Source organism: Cricetulus griseus, chromosome 9 (genome assembly GCF_003668045.3).
Source record: "Cricetulus griseus strain 17A/GY chromosome 9, alternate assembly CriGri-PICRH-1.0, whole genome shotgun sequence".
NCBI lineage: Eukaryota > Metazoa > Chordata > Mammalia > Rodentia > Cricetidae > Cricetulus > Cricetulus griseus.
In genome coordinates, this window is record NC_048602.1 from 18,638,868 (window position 1) to 18,655,286 (window position 16,419).

General features: G+C 40.1%; 1 protein-coding gene and 2 pseudogenes across 1 annotated transcript; 1 reads left to right on the top strand and 2 right to left on the bottom strand.

The window, feature by feature from the left end:
- Positions 1-972: 972 nt before the first annotated feature.
- On the bottom strand, positions 973-2,530 carry LOC113833753 (annotated as a pseudogene).
- Positions 2,531-3,099: 569 nt separating this feature from the next.
- On the top strand, positions 3,100-14,859 carry LOC113833754 (annotated as a pseudogene).
- A 136-nt stretch (positions 14,860-14,995) lies between these two features.
- On the bottom strand, positions 14,996-15,973 carry LOC107978504 (vomeronasal type-1 receptor 4-like). Its single transcript, XM_027398660.1, has one exon. It carries the CDS (start codon positions 15,971-15,973, stop codon positions 14,996-14,998), a length of 978 nt encoding a protein of 325 aa, XP_027254461.1.
- Positions 15,974-16,419: the final 446 nt, after the last annotated feature.

Consider the following 16,419-nt stretch of genomic DNA (forward strand, 5'->3'; position numbering starts at 1 on the left):
TATTGTGAATTTTTCACCTTTCAGTATCTCAATAAAAAAGAAGAAACACAGTATGCATCATTATTGACCTTCCCTGAAATCTGGTAAAGTGACTCAGTGATTGTCCATCTATATAGGCACAATCAGTAGAGTTAACACATCTATAGCATTCATGCTCTCACCAGAATCTTCCCTGAGACTATAGCCAACCTGAGATTCCTGGTCCTGGTATGCACTTTTTCAATCAGTAGAAATCTTTAATGAAAACAGAGGTAACTTCAGCTAACCTAATTTTGATGCTGTATATGCCACATAATCACCTAGGTGTATAGTGGGAAGAGGCTTGTAATCTGAACTGTGGGCAACTCCTCTAGCCCCCTGAATCTTCTTGACTTCTTTTTGTTTACATTGTTTTGAATATCTTATCCCCATGTTTATACAGGGACAGATGTTTCAAGAGTGTCTCATAGCCTCATATGTCACCATATATTACATAAAAGTAAGCTATGTATTTACATTTCCAAATGCACTTTTAAAGGCTGAGGTCAAGCCACGGCTATAAATGGTCACCCTTAAGCAGGGCCTGCAAGAGATCTGCTTACTCTTCATGCATTATATCACCAATACTGGGCTGGGGTTTGTGGACATATATTTAGAGACAGAATTTACATTATGTCTTTTTAAGTACTAGGAACCATAGATGTGCTTTAAGGGTTTTCACTTATGAAAAACCAAATGGCAAAAAAAAAATCAAAATAAGACTTCAGAAATTTAGGGATTAAAACTTTCCTATTACCAAGCAAATTCTACCACCTTTGTATATTCGCTTACATTACTGCTATACAACTACATTAAAAGGTCTACTATTTGGCTCTATAGTCCTGACTCAAAGAACAAACTTAAGAGCTCTTGTCAGTGCATCAGCAGTTAGTTCGTCTGGACTCCTTCCTTGTTTTTGTGAGACATCTCACCTGCGGTGGCATCAGGCTCGGGTCAGTAAACGTAGGGGACTATGCGGTAGGGCATCCGTTGGCAGTACTTATCCCAGACCAGGCCATATTTCCTCTTACACTGGTGCTCATCACGGGCTTTGCAGTGGACAAGCAACGCAGTGAAGTAGATGACACAGAAGTAAGGCAGGAGGTGGTTAAAGCCACATGGGAGGGACCATGCCAGCACCATGATGAGGGCACCCAAGTAACTGGGATGGCGAACAAAGTCCCACCATCCAGAGACAAGCAGACTCTTACCCATGGACGTATGAATGGTCTTTAAATGTGCGAGCTTCGCATCAGTGGGATTCTTCCGGAATACATTTTTCTGGGAGTTTGCACAGCGGAAGATAACATAGCCACAAAGTTTCAGAGCAATGATGACAGAAGCCAAGGGCCAGGACAATTCGTGGGGATGGCTGACCAGGTAGAAGGCCTGAAGGCTGTAGGTAAATGGGACCCACACTAAGTCCCCAAAGGCTAGCATGAAGCCAAAGCCATGGTGGATGATGTCCGTGGTGGTCAGCAGTGCTTCCTCATTCCAGAGGGTATCCACCACATAAAAGAGCTGGAAACTGTTAACCAAGACCATTGCCAAAGATGGGATACCCCGTTCCTGTACTTTCATTTCAGCCAAAAGCATCACCAAGTTAACAACCACCCATCCAACCAATCCAGGACACAATTCACAAAAGTATTTGAGGTCAAAAGCACCATTTTGAGGGTTTAATTCACGGTCAATGAAGAAATCGTAGACAGCCTTTCCAGAACTGGCAGGTGACAGCTCATCCCTAGGGACCTTCAAAGATCGAGCATAGAGATAAACATTCAAGGCCACTGAAAACACTGGCTGCAAGTTCGAACTGAAGGAAGTGAGTGTACACATAACACAGTTCTATGCCCCAGAAGACAGATGTTCCCACGATGGCAGATGTCAGGACAAAAGCGTAGAATCCATTTAGTCTGTACTTGAGTCTTCTTTCCATGAACAAGAGGTGTTCTTTCTACAACCTTCCCAATTGGTAGAAGGTAAAAGAGAGCTTGATTGAAAAACCGGAGGAGGTAGATGTCACACACTCTGGCTTCCCACAGTTCACCCAAAGCTGGCAGAGGAGGCAAACTCAGCAGGCTGGGGTCTTTCTGTCTGCACTGCAGCAGCAGCAACAGCAGCAGCAGCAGCAGAAAGAGTCAAGCAGGCAGGCCGAGCATGATGAGGTATGCACCAGGTACTCCTCCAAACTCCAAGTTCTTCTTCTGCGGAGTGGTAACTTGAAAGGTTTCCAAAGGTGCAGGTACTTTGGGAAGATGCTTTTGTTCCTTGGACTCTATTTCTTTGACTGTGACCGCTTCTCTTCTTGGACGAAGGCTGTACTGTGCAGCTCTGTAACTGCCTTCTAGTGACAAAATGACTCTTTCCTGCTTGTTTTTATGAGATACTTCATTCTTCTCCATGTGTTCAGGCTCCTCTTGAAACTAAATTGAAAACTGCTAGTAGCTGTTACAATCCAGGGTCTTGCCTACAATTACTTTGAGGAATTTACTGCTCTCTTTTTTCCCATCTTCCTAAACCAGTTGATACCATCCATGTAATTTTGCTTTGAGTGTGTCCAGCTACGTTATAATCCTGGTATAATCATGCTTTGGCACCAAATCTGATTTGTAAAATTACTTGATGTAGACAATGGAATTCTGTTCAATGCAAGCATAAGACTTCAGAGAATAATTGGTAAGTAACTCTCTGGGTTCAGAGGGCTATTGTGGGGAGTGTATAGCCTTGAAACAAATGAACACCAGGCTTTGCACAAAGACAGTTACCCTAACTCTGAGTTTAGGAATTGATGGGGAATGTTCTTCTGTGTATATGTTTATCTTATTGTTTGATGAATAAAACACTGTTGGCGAATAGGGCAGCAATATAAGTGGGACAAGGATATGAGGAGGATTCTGGGAAATGTAGCCAGAGAGGATATTGCCATCTCAGGAAGTGAAGTAGCTTGGCAGAAACTGGCACTAGCTACCCATGGAGATCTGGAGGTCTGTACAGACAGGCAGGAAGTGAGGTAGCTAGGCAGAATCAGAATGTAAGCAAGGACAAACAACAAATCGCACTCCCGTCTTTGCTGCCAAGATGCTGACTAGTCGAGATGTAGGACACCTGAGGAGTCAGAGGTCCTGGACATTTCTCCGGTAAGATAAGGCCATGAGGAAATACCTAGATTATGGGTAAATAATTGAGTCAGAGATAGCCTATAAGAAAACAGCCAATGGCCAAGAGCTTTATCATTAACATAAGTCTGTGTGTTTATCTGGGGGCTCTGAGGTGGCTGCAGAGCCGGGCAGGAATCTTGTAACAAGGAATGTTATATCTGGCAGAATTCCAAACACTCAAACTACATACAACCTTTTCTCATAAAGTTCCATTTTATCCAAAATGAATGTCGTGCTACAATGCTATGTGAAAATACAGGGAAAAAACAGAAAAGTGTTCCAGTACACATGCAGATTGAGTCATATATATTTATTTTTGATACTTCTAGGAAAGGAAATACAGTTTTAGCTACGAAATGAATCATTACAGTTTGACCTTCACATACACAACATGAAAACAATTTTGCAATGAGATAGTGTGGGATAGAAACTAAGTCACTGCTGTATAAAAGAGGAGCTCAGCGCATGCACCTTTATAGAACAGCTAGCTGTTTTCTTAATGCCAACTACAGATCCTGCTGAGTGCAGATTGCTCATAAGTTGTAATTTTAGCAAATATTGCCTGAACTTTGATACAGAGATACATTTGAAAGCAGGGAAATGAATGAAATACCTTGACATGTCTACATTTTGTCTGAGGGAAATGTGAAGGCCTGGGAAAAAATACTCTTGGCTGTCTCAAATGACTAAAGTTAGTGTGAATTAACACCAGCTGAAGTCCCTCGGTGTCATTCATTTGTTTAAGCTAACTGTGAACATCACTTCCTAGAATAAAAGATACTCAGCTGATTCTCTCCTCTGAGGGATGGTAGGCTCATCTACAGCACTTTACTCTACCACAGACAGCACTGGGAGGATATGTGAGACCTGGGAGAAAGGTCTGTGGCTCTGTGACGTCAGGTCCCTTCTTAACTTCAATTTTTGGTTTCACTTGCAGTGATCATGTCTCCATTGGCATTTTAGCCAAAAAGTTTCCTGAAACTTTGTGTTGATAATTTCCAAAAGCAATTATCAGTTTCTTGTGAGAGTCTCCAAAGATATAATACGCTTAGCAAAGTATGTGTTGTTTAACTATCCCCAATGGCAAAAATATCTCATGTAGAAGTTGTAGAAAATGCCAGTCTATCATCTGAGAGACTAGTGTAGATGTCTGAGAGTCTCACAAGACTCCAGTCCTCACAAAAGTTATTATACCCAACATTTAAGTTGACAATCTTCAGATACATAACTGTGGAAATCTACATCACTGAGTAGAACAGCATATTAATGAAGGAATTATAGGATATCTAAAGAAGTATCAGTAAAAGGAAAGGCACAATATCACATTCTTCACTAATAATTCTTGGGCACTAATGAAAACTAACTGGAAGTGCTGATACAGAATTATAGTGGAAGGTATATTTGTTACCCAAGCAATGACAGGAATTCTGAACAGAGCCCTATCGTAGAAGAATTTACACATGCACAATTTCTAAAAAAAATAATTAAAATATACCCATTAAGTGTTATATACACTAGTGCTACCTATCCAGTCTGAAAGCACAGAATGGATACCAGTTAATTCTACAATTAAATTTAATGGGGAAATTGAAGATTATTCATTGTGAACAATGAATGAAGAAACATAAATTTCAGGTTAATCATTTGTCCTCTGTCCATTAACTATCTACCTTAGGGGATTTAAGCCCAACACAGAAGTTTGAAATAAAATCACTTCTGATATACTTGTATGGCATTGGTTTCCAGATTACCCTGCAAAGCAGTAATTCATCAAAATAAGTTGGGAACACAAAGAGCTGTTGATCTCAGGGTCATGCCTTATTATGTGGAAAGAATTGTGGTTAAACTCAGCCTAGGAATGAAGCTGAATAAACAAGAAGCAGAACTTGTTCTGGATTTGGTTAGCATGTATTCAATCACTGATCCTCACTCCAGCTAAAACCCCTGGATCTGTAGACATAGCATATTGACTTGTTGGGAGAGTGAATTAAAAACTTCATTAGCAATTATGGAAGCATGCCAGGTGCGACCGCACAGAGGTGCTCCTGCAAGAAACAGATCCACTGAGGGCAGATTGTGAAGGGCTAGTGTGATGAAGTCTGTGAGTGTTCTCAGGAATTATAAATTGATCAAAATGGTGCTATTTCTTCTGTGGAAAGATACACGACCTTGGGCAATTTGAGCTGCCAAACAAGTCAGCAGGAGGGAAGCGATAGATAAATAATAACCATTGAAGAATATTTTTCTACCTGTGTTGTAGGGCAGAGTTATAGCCTGTATTACTGGGACTCAGAGAAAGACTTGTTAGGCTGGGGAAGGGTGATATGAGACACAGATGTGTGTGGGTGTAGAGATGTTCTAAATAAGAAGACCACATGAGACAGTGGCCTTTGAACACGATTCTCTCATGAGTTATAAGAATTTTGTGAACTTACTCATTTTAAATAAATATACATGATTTTTTAACTAAAGTTGGAACATTTATAAATATTGTGATATTTCCTATGTCTTAAATTCACCATGAACTTTAGATAGCCTCCAGGATTCACACTGCCTCCATTACCTGATGTTGTGCTGCAATTTACTGTGAGATAAACCTTTCATCATTGATGGAAGATCATGAAAAGAAAGGATGTTTAGAGAGGAGATTAAGCTTTCCATCCCTAGGGAAGTAAATAAAACTCAGGATGTAAGCAAATCAAAGGCTTCAGGATATCCCTAAACCTCACCATATTCACTAGGCTTGTCTATCATCAATTATATATGAGAAGTAAGAACTGTCAAGATATACCCATGGTCAAACTGAACTGCAAAGAATAAGCTAAGGCCAGTTGACCTGCAGAGAAAAGTCCCAGAGGAGCTGAGATACATGGAAAGGATACTCTCCAAACCTACTCATCGATTCCGTTCACTCCATGGTTACAGTTTTTAATGATATTCCACCCACATGGGAGAGGCTATTGTGATAAACATGCCTTTGAAATATTTATGCTTTTTAAAATAAGTCCTTGCCCACATTCCTGACAGTAACCCCAATAGAAATATTGGTTAATTATTTTGTATTTTAGTGGCATCCATACCTTGGTCTGTTGTCAGTTTCCTGTATGGGATGAGTAGGCATTTATTCACATCTCTCTAGGATCATGTCATACAACACCTGAGATGTTGATTATTGCTTGGGAATAACCGATAAGGAAGCTCATCAATGTGAAGATCACTGTTAGATTACCACAATAAAAGTTCACAAACAATGTACAATGAATTCTAAAGTTCTCTCAGAAGTCTGAGAATAGAAGGGGCAATTCTTCACTTAGGCATTATTATTGAGTGTGCAAGATGGTAATTGGAACTATCCTTATTTGATCTGTCATTCATTCCCTATCTGGGATATGTAGATATTTATTCACTTCTGTTCAGGAACAGTGTCGTAAAATACCCAAAGGAAGGAAGAACTGGTGGGAATCATGGATGGGGAGGTGTTCCTTAAGACATCCTTAGATATAACAAGCTGGGGATAACTGTTACCATGTCACTGCTGATATATGAAGCAAAATGGACAGACAAGTCTAGGTGTCCTGACATCTCATAATTAAGGGAAAATGTGAACAACTAGTAAATTGTGATGTCAGAAAATACAGAAATTTTGTGTGTGGACAGGACCAGACATTCATGTTTTAGCCATGGGATAGATTGTGTCCTGTGGAATAGATTTAAGGAAAGGACCAAATCACAGATGAGGAAAAATATGAAAAAAATAAATCATTGATTAAAAAATACCTCTCCTTATCTTATTACAAACACCACATGAAGATAAATTTTAAAACTTTTCAAATCTTACCCAAAGTCTCACAGAATCATAGGGCAGCCAGCTTTGGCTAAGTCCTAGATTATAGACTGACAGACACAGACTCAGGGAGGTAAGAAGGCTGTTTCACCCTGACTTGGCAAGGTTCAGGAGTCTTCTAAATTATCTCCTGAAAGCAGAGTAAGACATCATGTCTAAAGCCAGCAGTCAAAGTCAGGGCAGTTCTTTGCCAAAGAAGACATTAGCCTCGGAGTGACATTGGTGCCCAACATTTTCTTGGGAACAGATTTGTGTTGTCAGGAGTAAGTGTGTTTCATGTCAACAGAGTACTAATGTTAAAACATTTAAATAACATATTCCTCAGGGCTGTGAAGTGTTTGAAGATCAAAATCTATGTCTGACTAATCTCATAGATATAAGAATGTGGGAAAAAATATCTAATTCTTGAGAACCTCGTTGTACAAAGGCATAAGCTCCTAAATAATTTAGCAATAATAATTTCATATATATGTGAATCTCTGAAAAAAGAGGTAGTTGAAGTGTCTTAATCTTAGGTAGTACTGTATAGTGCAACATGATAGAAATATACTAAATTGTGTCAATATACAAAGTGTCTAAAACATATGCAAACACACATATACATAGAAGATAATGGGGTGACAAAATGCAATATACAAATTACCCAAGAAAGGAACACAACTCGGTCATACATGAGTTACATCATATGAGAATCTATAGCAATGTAAGTTGTCTATAGCTAATAATTGCTAAGGTAAATCACAAGAAGATATATTAATCTACCTGTATTCCATCCTAACCACATCTTTCCCATCCAAACCCTAAACTTATCTAAAAGAGGTACCCAGTTCTGAACACCTCTTTCCAAACTCAAACCCTAAACAACTGAAAAATAACCCTAAACAGGTATATCTCTTAGTGTCAACAGAAGGGAGAGTGGGCATTGTTAGAATTACTTCCTGCTGAAAAGGATGAGGATACCCTCATGGGATCCTGCAGGAAGAAAATTTTACAGTAATGAAAGTCTCCAGGGGACTAGCTGTAACATTTGTACCCAGTCTCTGTTTGGCGGGAGTTGCTTGACTGAAGCTCTTATCTGAATCTCTGGCCAGAGTGTAATAAGAAGGTGCACCACTTCAGCTAGCTAGTCTGTAGTTTTCTAGTTCAATGTAGTCCCAAACCTGTTTTAGGGTGGTATTTGTCATTTCAAATGCATCAAGTTGGATCAAGTGGAATAGATGAAGTGGGGCCCTATTTCCTTTGCAGAGGTCAAAGATTGCTGTCAGGTAATTCTTTGTTTGTTGTGGAGGACTTAAGCATTAATGTCAACACAGACATTTCAACTTTTATGTGCATGCATACATATAAAGGCAACAATAGGAAGATAATAAATATGAGGGAAATTAGACTTTCAGAGAAAGAACCGAGTATAGACAAATGACAGTCCCTAGATTATGCTTTTTTCTGTCTTACATCAATTGGCTTCTTTGTATAATACAGAAACTTTGAATTTTATTTTAACAACATGTTTGGATTTAGTGGAGGAAAACCAAATCCAAATCCAAAGCCAGCATTGGTTTTAGTGAATTGGGACTAAAAGAGTACTGGAAGTAAAGACAAATAGATTTTTGTATAGAAATAGTTTCAGACTTTACCATATGACAGATTTTCCATTGTCTGATGGTTCTTTTTTGATAGTTATCCTCTTTTCTTTAAGTATCTACACCTTCAGTGTCTTTTTGCTTTTTGGAGATGGGTTTTCCTGTTAAGACAAGAACAAAACACTATGCTTTCCTTTGTGAGGTTTCCATGCAATTCAAGGGATATAACTTAGTAGATGATCTGTCATTTTTCCTCATGCCGAGGTTTCTCTGTTTGAACCTATTGTTGATCAGCTTTGATGGTATCCAAAACATTTCTTCTACTGTGGAAACAAAGGAGAAACCCCCTCCGCAATTTAACACGAATCCTGGTTTCCATACTGAGGTCAATACATCCTTGAAGTACACAGGCTGCTTTAGTTTAGAAGTTTTTTCTATTCTCCAGTGTCTTTCTGCAGCTGTTTGTCCTTTCTCATAAGCATTAAGAAACTTTAATGTTAGTTTTGCTGGGTGCCACGTGGTTCCAAGAGACCTTTATCTTGTCGTGCTCGGCTTTCTGCGTGATAACCAACTCAGAGGTGGTCAACAAGTTTGCAAAAGCTACAGGCGCCATGCAGCAGGACGCCAATGCCTCTTCCCTGTTGGACATCTATAGCTTCTGGCTCAAATCCACCAAAGCCCGGAAGCGGAAATTACAGTCAAATGGACCAGTGACCAAGAAGGCAAAGAAGGAGACTTCCTCTAGTGACAGCAGTGAGGAAGAGGAAAAAGCGCCAGGACTTCCAGCAAAGAAGCCTGCTGTACCTTCCAAGCGAACCAGTTTGCCTCAGCATACTGGGAAGGCAGTAGCCAAAGCCTCAGAGAGCAGCAGTAGTGAAGAATCCAGTGATGAGGCGGAGGAAGAGGGCAACAAAAAGAAAAAGCCTGCCCAACAAAAGGCAGTTAAGCCCCAAGCCAAGGCAGTCAGAGCTCCTCCTAAGAAAGCCGAGAGCTCTGAATCTGAGTCTGACTCAAGCTCTGAGGATGAAGCACCACAGACCACGAAGCTAAAGACAGCTACAGCAGCCAAAGCTCAGCCTAAAGCCGCAGCTAAAGCAGGTGCACCAGCTAGAGCACAACCTAAAGCAGCCAGCAGCAGCAGCAGCAGTGATGACTCTGAGGAGGAGGAGGAGGAGAAGACAACTGCACCCCCAAGAAGATGCAGACTATACCTAAAAAGCAAGTTGTGGCCAAGGCACCAGTGAAAGAAGCTGCCACCCCTACCCAAAAGAGTTCTAGCAGTGAGGAGTCTTCTAGTGAAGAGGAAGAACAGAAAAAACCCATGAAGAAAAAACCAGTTCCCTACAGTTCAGTCCCACCGCCTTCTGTTTCTTTGCCAAAGAAATCCTTGGGAACCCAGTCTCCAAAGAAAGCTGCTGTGCAGAAACAGCCTGCAGGGAGCAGTGGGGACAGCAGTGACGAGTCTGATTCAAGTTCTGAGGAAGAAGAGAAGAAAGCCCCAGCTAAAGCAGTCCTCTCCAAGACACCCACCAAACCAGCTCCTGCCAAACCAGCTCCAGCCAAGAAGAAAGAGAGCTCTTCAGACAGCTCAGATTCTGATAGTTCTGAGGATGAAGCTCCTGCCAAGCCAGTCAGTACCTCCAAGAATCCTGTAAGCAAGGCAGCTGTCACTCCCAAGCCATCTGCTGCTAAGACAGCTGTAACTCCTAAGCAACCAGCAGGCAGTGGCCAGAAACCTCAGACCAGAAAGGCTGACAGCAGCTCCAGCGAGGAGGAGACAGCAAAGAAAACTGTGACAACCCCCAAGCCCAAGGTGACTGCTAAAGCAGCACCATCTCTGCCTGCCAAACAGGCTCCTCAGGCTGGGACAGCAGCTCCGACTCAGACAGTTCCAGCAATGATGAAGAGGAGAAGACACCTAAACAAGATCAGATAAACAGTTTAAATCGACCCATAACTCCTAATGAAATAGAAGCAGTCATCAAAAGCCTCCCAACCAAAAAAAGCCCAGGGCCAGATGGCTTCACTGCAGAATTCTACCAGAAATTCAAACAAGAGCTGATACCAGTACTCCTCAAACTGTTCTGCACAATAGAAGCAGATGGGATATTGCCAAACTCTTTCTACGAGGCTACAATCACTTTGATACCCAAGCCACACAAAGATAAGACTAAGAAAGAGAACTACAGACGATATCCCTCATGAACATCGATGCTAAAATACTCAATAAAATATTGGCAAATCAAATCCAAGAACATATCAGAAAAATCATCCACCACGATCAAATAGGCTTCATCCCAGGGATGCAAGGATGGTTCAACATACGAAAAACCATCAATGTAATCGACCATATAAACAAACTGAAAAGAAAAACCACATGATCATCTCACTAGATGCTGAAAAAGCCTTTGACAAAATCCAACATCCCTTCATGATAAAGATCTTGGAGAGAACAGGAATAATAGGAACATATCTAAACATGATAAACACAATATACACCAAACCAATAGCCAACATCAAAGTAAATGGAAAGAAATTCAAAGCGTTTCCTCTAAAATCAGGAACAAGACAAGGCTGTCCACTCTCTCCATACCTCTTCAATATTGTACTTGAAGTTCTAGCTATAGCAATAAGACAAGAAAAGGGGATCAAAGGGATACAAATTGGAAAGGATGAAGTAAAACTTTCACTATTTGCAGATGACATGATAGTCTACATTAGTGACCTGAAAAACTCTACCAGAAAACTCCTACAGCTGATAAACACTTTCAGCAAGGTAGCAGGATACAAAATTAACTCAAAGAAATCTGTAGCCCTACTGTATACAGATGATAAACTCAATGAGAAAGAAATCAAGGAAACATCACCTTTCACAATATCCACAAGCAACATAAAATATCTGGGGGTAACACTAACCAAAAAAGTGAAAGACCTGTACAATAAGAACTTTGAGACTTTAAAGAAAGAAATTAAAAAAGATACCAGAAAATGGAAAGATCTCCCATGCTCTTGAATAGGTAGAATTAACACAGTAAAAATGGCAATCCTACCAAAAGCAATCTACAGATTCAATGCAATCCCCATCAAAATCCCAACAGTTTTTCACAGACATTGAAAGAACAATACTCAACTTTATATGGAAAAATAAAAAACCCAGGATAGCCAAAACAACTCTTTACAATAAAAGATCTTCTGGAGGCATCACCATCCCTGACTTCAAGCTCTACTATAGAGCCATAGTTCTGAAAACAGCTTGGTATTGGCACAAGAATAGACAGATAGACCAATGGAATCGAATTGAAGACCCAGATCTTAACCCACGCACCTATGAACACCTTATTTTTTACAAAGGTGCTAAATCTATACAATGGAAAAAAGATAGCATCTTCAACAAATGGTGCTGGCACAATTGGATTCGGACGTGCAGAAGATTGCAGATTGATCCATACCTGTCACCATGCACGAAACTTAAGTGCAAATGGATCAAAGATCTCTCCATAAATCCAGCCACACTGAATCTTCTAGAAGAGAAAGTGGGAATTACCCTGGAATAAATTGGCACAGGAGACCGATTCCTGAACATCATGCCAGGAGCACAGACACTGAGGTCTGAAATCAATAAATGAGACCTCCTGAAACTGAGAAGCTTCTGTAAGTCAAAGGACACAGTCAGTAAGACAAAACAACTACCCACAGAATGGGAAAAGATCTTCACCAACCCCACATCTGACAGAGGGTTGATTTCCAAAATATACAAGGAGCTCAAGAAGCTAGCCACCAAAACACCAAACAATGAAACTAAAAAGTGGGGTGCAGAACTAAACAGAGATTTTTCAACAGAGGAATCTGAAATGGCTGAAAGACACTCAAGAAAGTGCTCAAAATCCTTGGCCATCAGAGAAATGCAACTCAAAACAACTCTGAGATACCACCTCACACCTGTCAGAATGGCTAAAATCAAAAATACCAATGACAACCTATGCTGGAGAGGATGAGGAGAAAAAGGAACACTCCTCCATTGCTGGTGGGAGTGCAAACTTGTAAGACCATTCTGGAAATCAGTATGGCGGTTGCTCAGAAAATGGGAATCAATCTACCTCAAGATCCAGCCATTCTTCTCTTGGGTATATACCCAAATAGTGCATGTCCATACAACAAGGACATATGTTCAACCATGTTCATAGCAGCATTGTTTGTAATAGCCAGAACCTGGAAGCAACCTAGATGCCCCTCAACTGAAGAATGGATTGAGAAAATGTGGTACATTTATACAATGGAATACTACTCAGCAGAAAAAAGTAATGGAATCTTGAAATTCACAGGCAAATGGATGGAACTAGAAGAAACCATCCTGAGTGAGGTAACCCAGTCACAAAAAGACAAACATGGTATGTACTCACTCATATATGAATTTTAGACATAGAGCAAAGGTTTACCAGCCTATAATCCTCTTCACCAAAGAAACTAGGAAACATGAAGGACTCTAAGGGATAAATAGACCCCAGGAATGGGAAGTGGCATGAACTCCTGAGCTAATTGGGAGCATGAGGGTAGGGGAGTGGGTGCTGCCAACAATAAGAGCACAAGAAGAAGAGTAGAGGAGAGGAAATGGAGAAGCAGAGATATTGAGTAGGGGGAAGAATAGAGGAGAGAGAGCAGGATGAGAGATAGCATATCAGAGGGAGCCACTATAGGTCCGAGAAGAGATCTGGAACTAGGAAGATCTCCAGAGACCTACAAGGATGACATGATCTGACAGTCTGGGCAGTGGAGGAGAGGATGGCCTAGAAGCCCTTCCCCTAAAATGAGATTGATGACTACTCTCTATGCCATCCTAAAGCCCTCATCCAGTGGCTGATGGAAGCAGAGACAGACATCCACAGATATACACTGAGCTGAAATCTGGAACCTAGTTGAAGAGAGGGAGGAATGAAGAGCAAAGGGGTCTGTACCAGGTTGGAGAAACCCACAGAAACAGTTGGCCTGAAAAAGGGAAAGCATATCGACCTCAGACGCTGTCTGGGAGGCTAGTGTGGGACTGTTCCAGCCCCCTGACCATGGATGCCAATGGGGAGGCCCCTGCACTCCGGGGAGCCTCTGGAGGTGGACTGGTGTTTTTCCCTGGTGTGTGTGGGGACTTTGAGAGCCCATTCCATGTGAAGGGATGCACTCTGACTCTGGACACATGGGGAGGGGCCTAGGCCCAGCACAGGAAGATTTGGTGGACTTTGTGGAGCCCCTGTTGGGGGCCCTACCCTGCCTGGGGAGTGGTGGGTGGATGGGGGGGTAGGTTGGAGGTGGGGGAGGAGAGATGGGGGTGAGGGGAGGGAGAGGGAGAGGGGACTTACATGTGAAACAAGCCTGTTCCCTAGCTTGAATTAATAATAAAAAAGGGGGGTAAGATCAGACTACTGAAAAAGTTACTTGTAACACTAGGCCTTGATTTTAAACTTACGACCTTTTATACACAATTTATGAACATGTAAAGCAGTAGTTCATTTTGTTTGTGGGTGGACAAGAATATTCTGTAAATATAAAGCATGGACTGCAGAGGGGAAGATCCCAAGAAGGAAGAAATGCAATTAGTGACCCTTCATGTATATAGACCCTTCATTTCTTTTAGGAAATGTTGACAAATCTTTTATTATTTATGACTATTTTAGCTATTCTGTTTTTTGTTCATGTGTGTATGTTTCATATGAAATTAAAGATTTATCTTCCAAAAAAAAGAAACTTTAATGTACTTAATGTAGTGATTAAACCTGATGGTTGACTCCTCCCTCCCCATGCTTCTGGTTTGCTTTCTATCTTGAACATGTCTTGTACATGCTTTCACAAAATAATTGGAAGTCCAAATTTATGACTGTAAAGTATGTAAGACATACAATATGGAAACCAGCAGATACTGACTTGGAAGTTTCATCTCCACTGTGTTAGCTTACCTACTGCTGCAAATTACTATGCTCTCTACTCAATGAAAACAGTAATCAACATCACCCAGAAATTAGTAAAGAGAGATACAAATAAAGACTGGCCTGGCAAGACAGGCTCACTTATAAAACAGCAGAAGAAATATGGGATAAGTAACCAACTACATTGTGATGCCATGTAAGGCCATTCATTGAAGAGTCAATAACTACAATAGTTAATATGGCTAAGAACCTGTGGATACCCTGGACTGGATTTAAGCTACAATGGAGAGTATAAAACTCTTCTTCTGTGAAATGATCTTACAGTTAAAATAACGAATTTTTAGATTAATATTTGATAAATAGAATGATAATTAAGATCATGAATGATAAATTATTACACTGATATATTTAAGGACATGAGTGTCTAAAGTTTTATATATACAACATTTCAATGGTCCAATATACATAGTTATTATAAGATTATTTCCTTTTGATATTCCTTATAAAGGAAAAGCAAAATCCAGAAATAATAGAATCATGACTCGTCACAAAGGGACTTAAAGAAGGAAAACACATAGAAATAATTGTTGTGATATTTCTAAGCCACAAATTGGGATTAAAATAAAGGGTTATGTAGCCTAGTAAAATAGAGGAGATGGTATTAAAGGCTAGAAAGGTGCAAACCAAGACCAGGATGTTCTGTGTGGCTCTGGATTCAGGGGAAATTCTGGTGGAGGCCTGAGTGCTGAGGATGTACTGAACCCTTTTCTTGTGTCCATAGAGTATGACAATCATGGAGATGCTGGAACATACAATGAGTATAGAAAATAAGACTTCAGGGAACACCCAAAATGCTGTATACATTGTCTCTACTATTTTGTCATGACTGAAACCTGGACAAAATTCAAAATATGTCTTTTTTGTCTTATTTTCGCTATTACTTTTAGTAGATGTATACATGGGGAAAAACATATTCACTATCACATACAGGATCCAGAGGGAGGAAATGGAGAGGTGAACATATTTTGGGAATTTTATTTGAAAATCTTTATAATAGGATACACTAGGACTGATAGTGATGGCCTGGAAGACACTCAAGAGGCAGGTGGAGGTGATGGACATGCTCCTGCCAAGTCTCTGAATATATAAAATAAGTTTGCATTCAACATCATTGAAGAACCTTTTCCACTCAAAAGCTCTCATTATCTGAGGCAAGCCTGTAGAGAGAATGATTAAGGAATTTGATGTGAACACATGTGTAAGAATTAAGTCTACAGTCTTTAATGTGTGTTTATTGTAGTAAACGAGTAGATAGTAGACAAGAAAAGATACATTTCCCAGAATTCCAAGTGCACTCTGAAGTGAGATCACTATTTCTATAACCAAGTCTCCGGACTCCATTCTGTCAGTCAGCACTTTTTCTTTTAAATCAATCAGTATGTTTCTGAGCCAAATCATGCATTGAAAACTTTTGTCCTTTTATGCTTGTGGAAGATATTCATTTGAGTTTAAGACTGTAAAACAAGAGTGTATAAATTTACAAGACAGTCTCAAAACAATATTTTGCCATCAGTAACAACTTTCAGTCAAATTGTTGGTCTATAATTGTCCATATTTATAGAGCGAGTTTCTGATCCATCTCTACATTTGTTAAAATATTCAGGATTAAAAATAACATTGTACTTTATTGAATAAGCAATAACCAGATGAGTACAAGTGGAAAGAAAGTTCACTTGGACATTCCAGAATGAATTGTTGTTAAATAATATGTTGCTGAAAAGGAGACTTCAATCTGCAGCATCAAAGTGATAGTCCTTGCTGTCTTCATCAAAAATTTAAGTATAAACAATGTACATTTTACCACAACAAGTGAATACTCCCATGTTCTAATATAAGAAAATATT

Bases quoted from the DNA above. Each gene is read 5' to 3' on its own strand.
- LOC107978504 (XM_027398660.1), bottom strand. From the start codon at position 15,973: ATGATTTGGCTCAGAAACATACTGATTGATTTAAAAGAAAAAGTGCTG.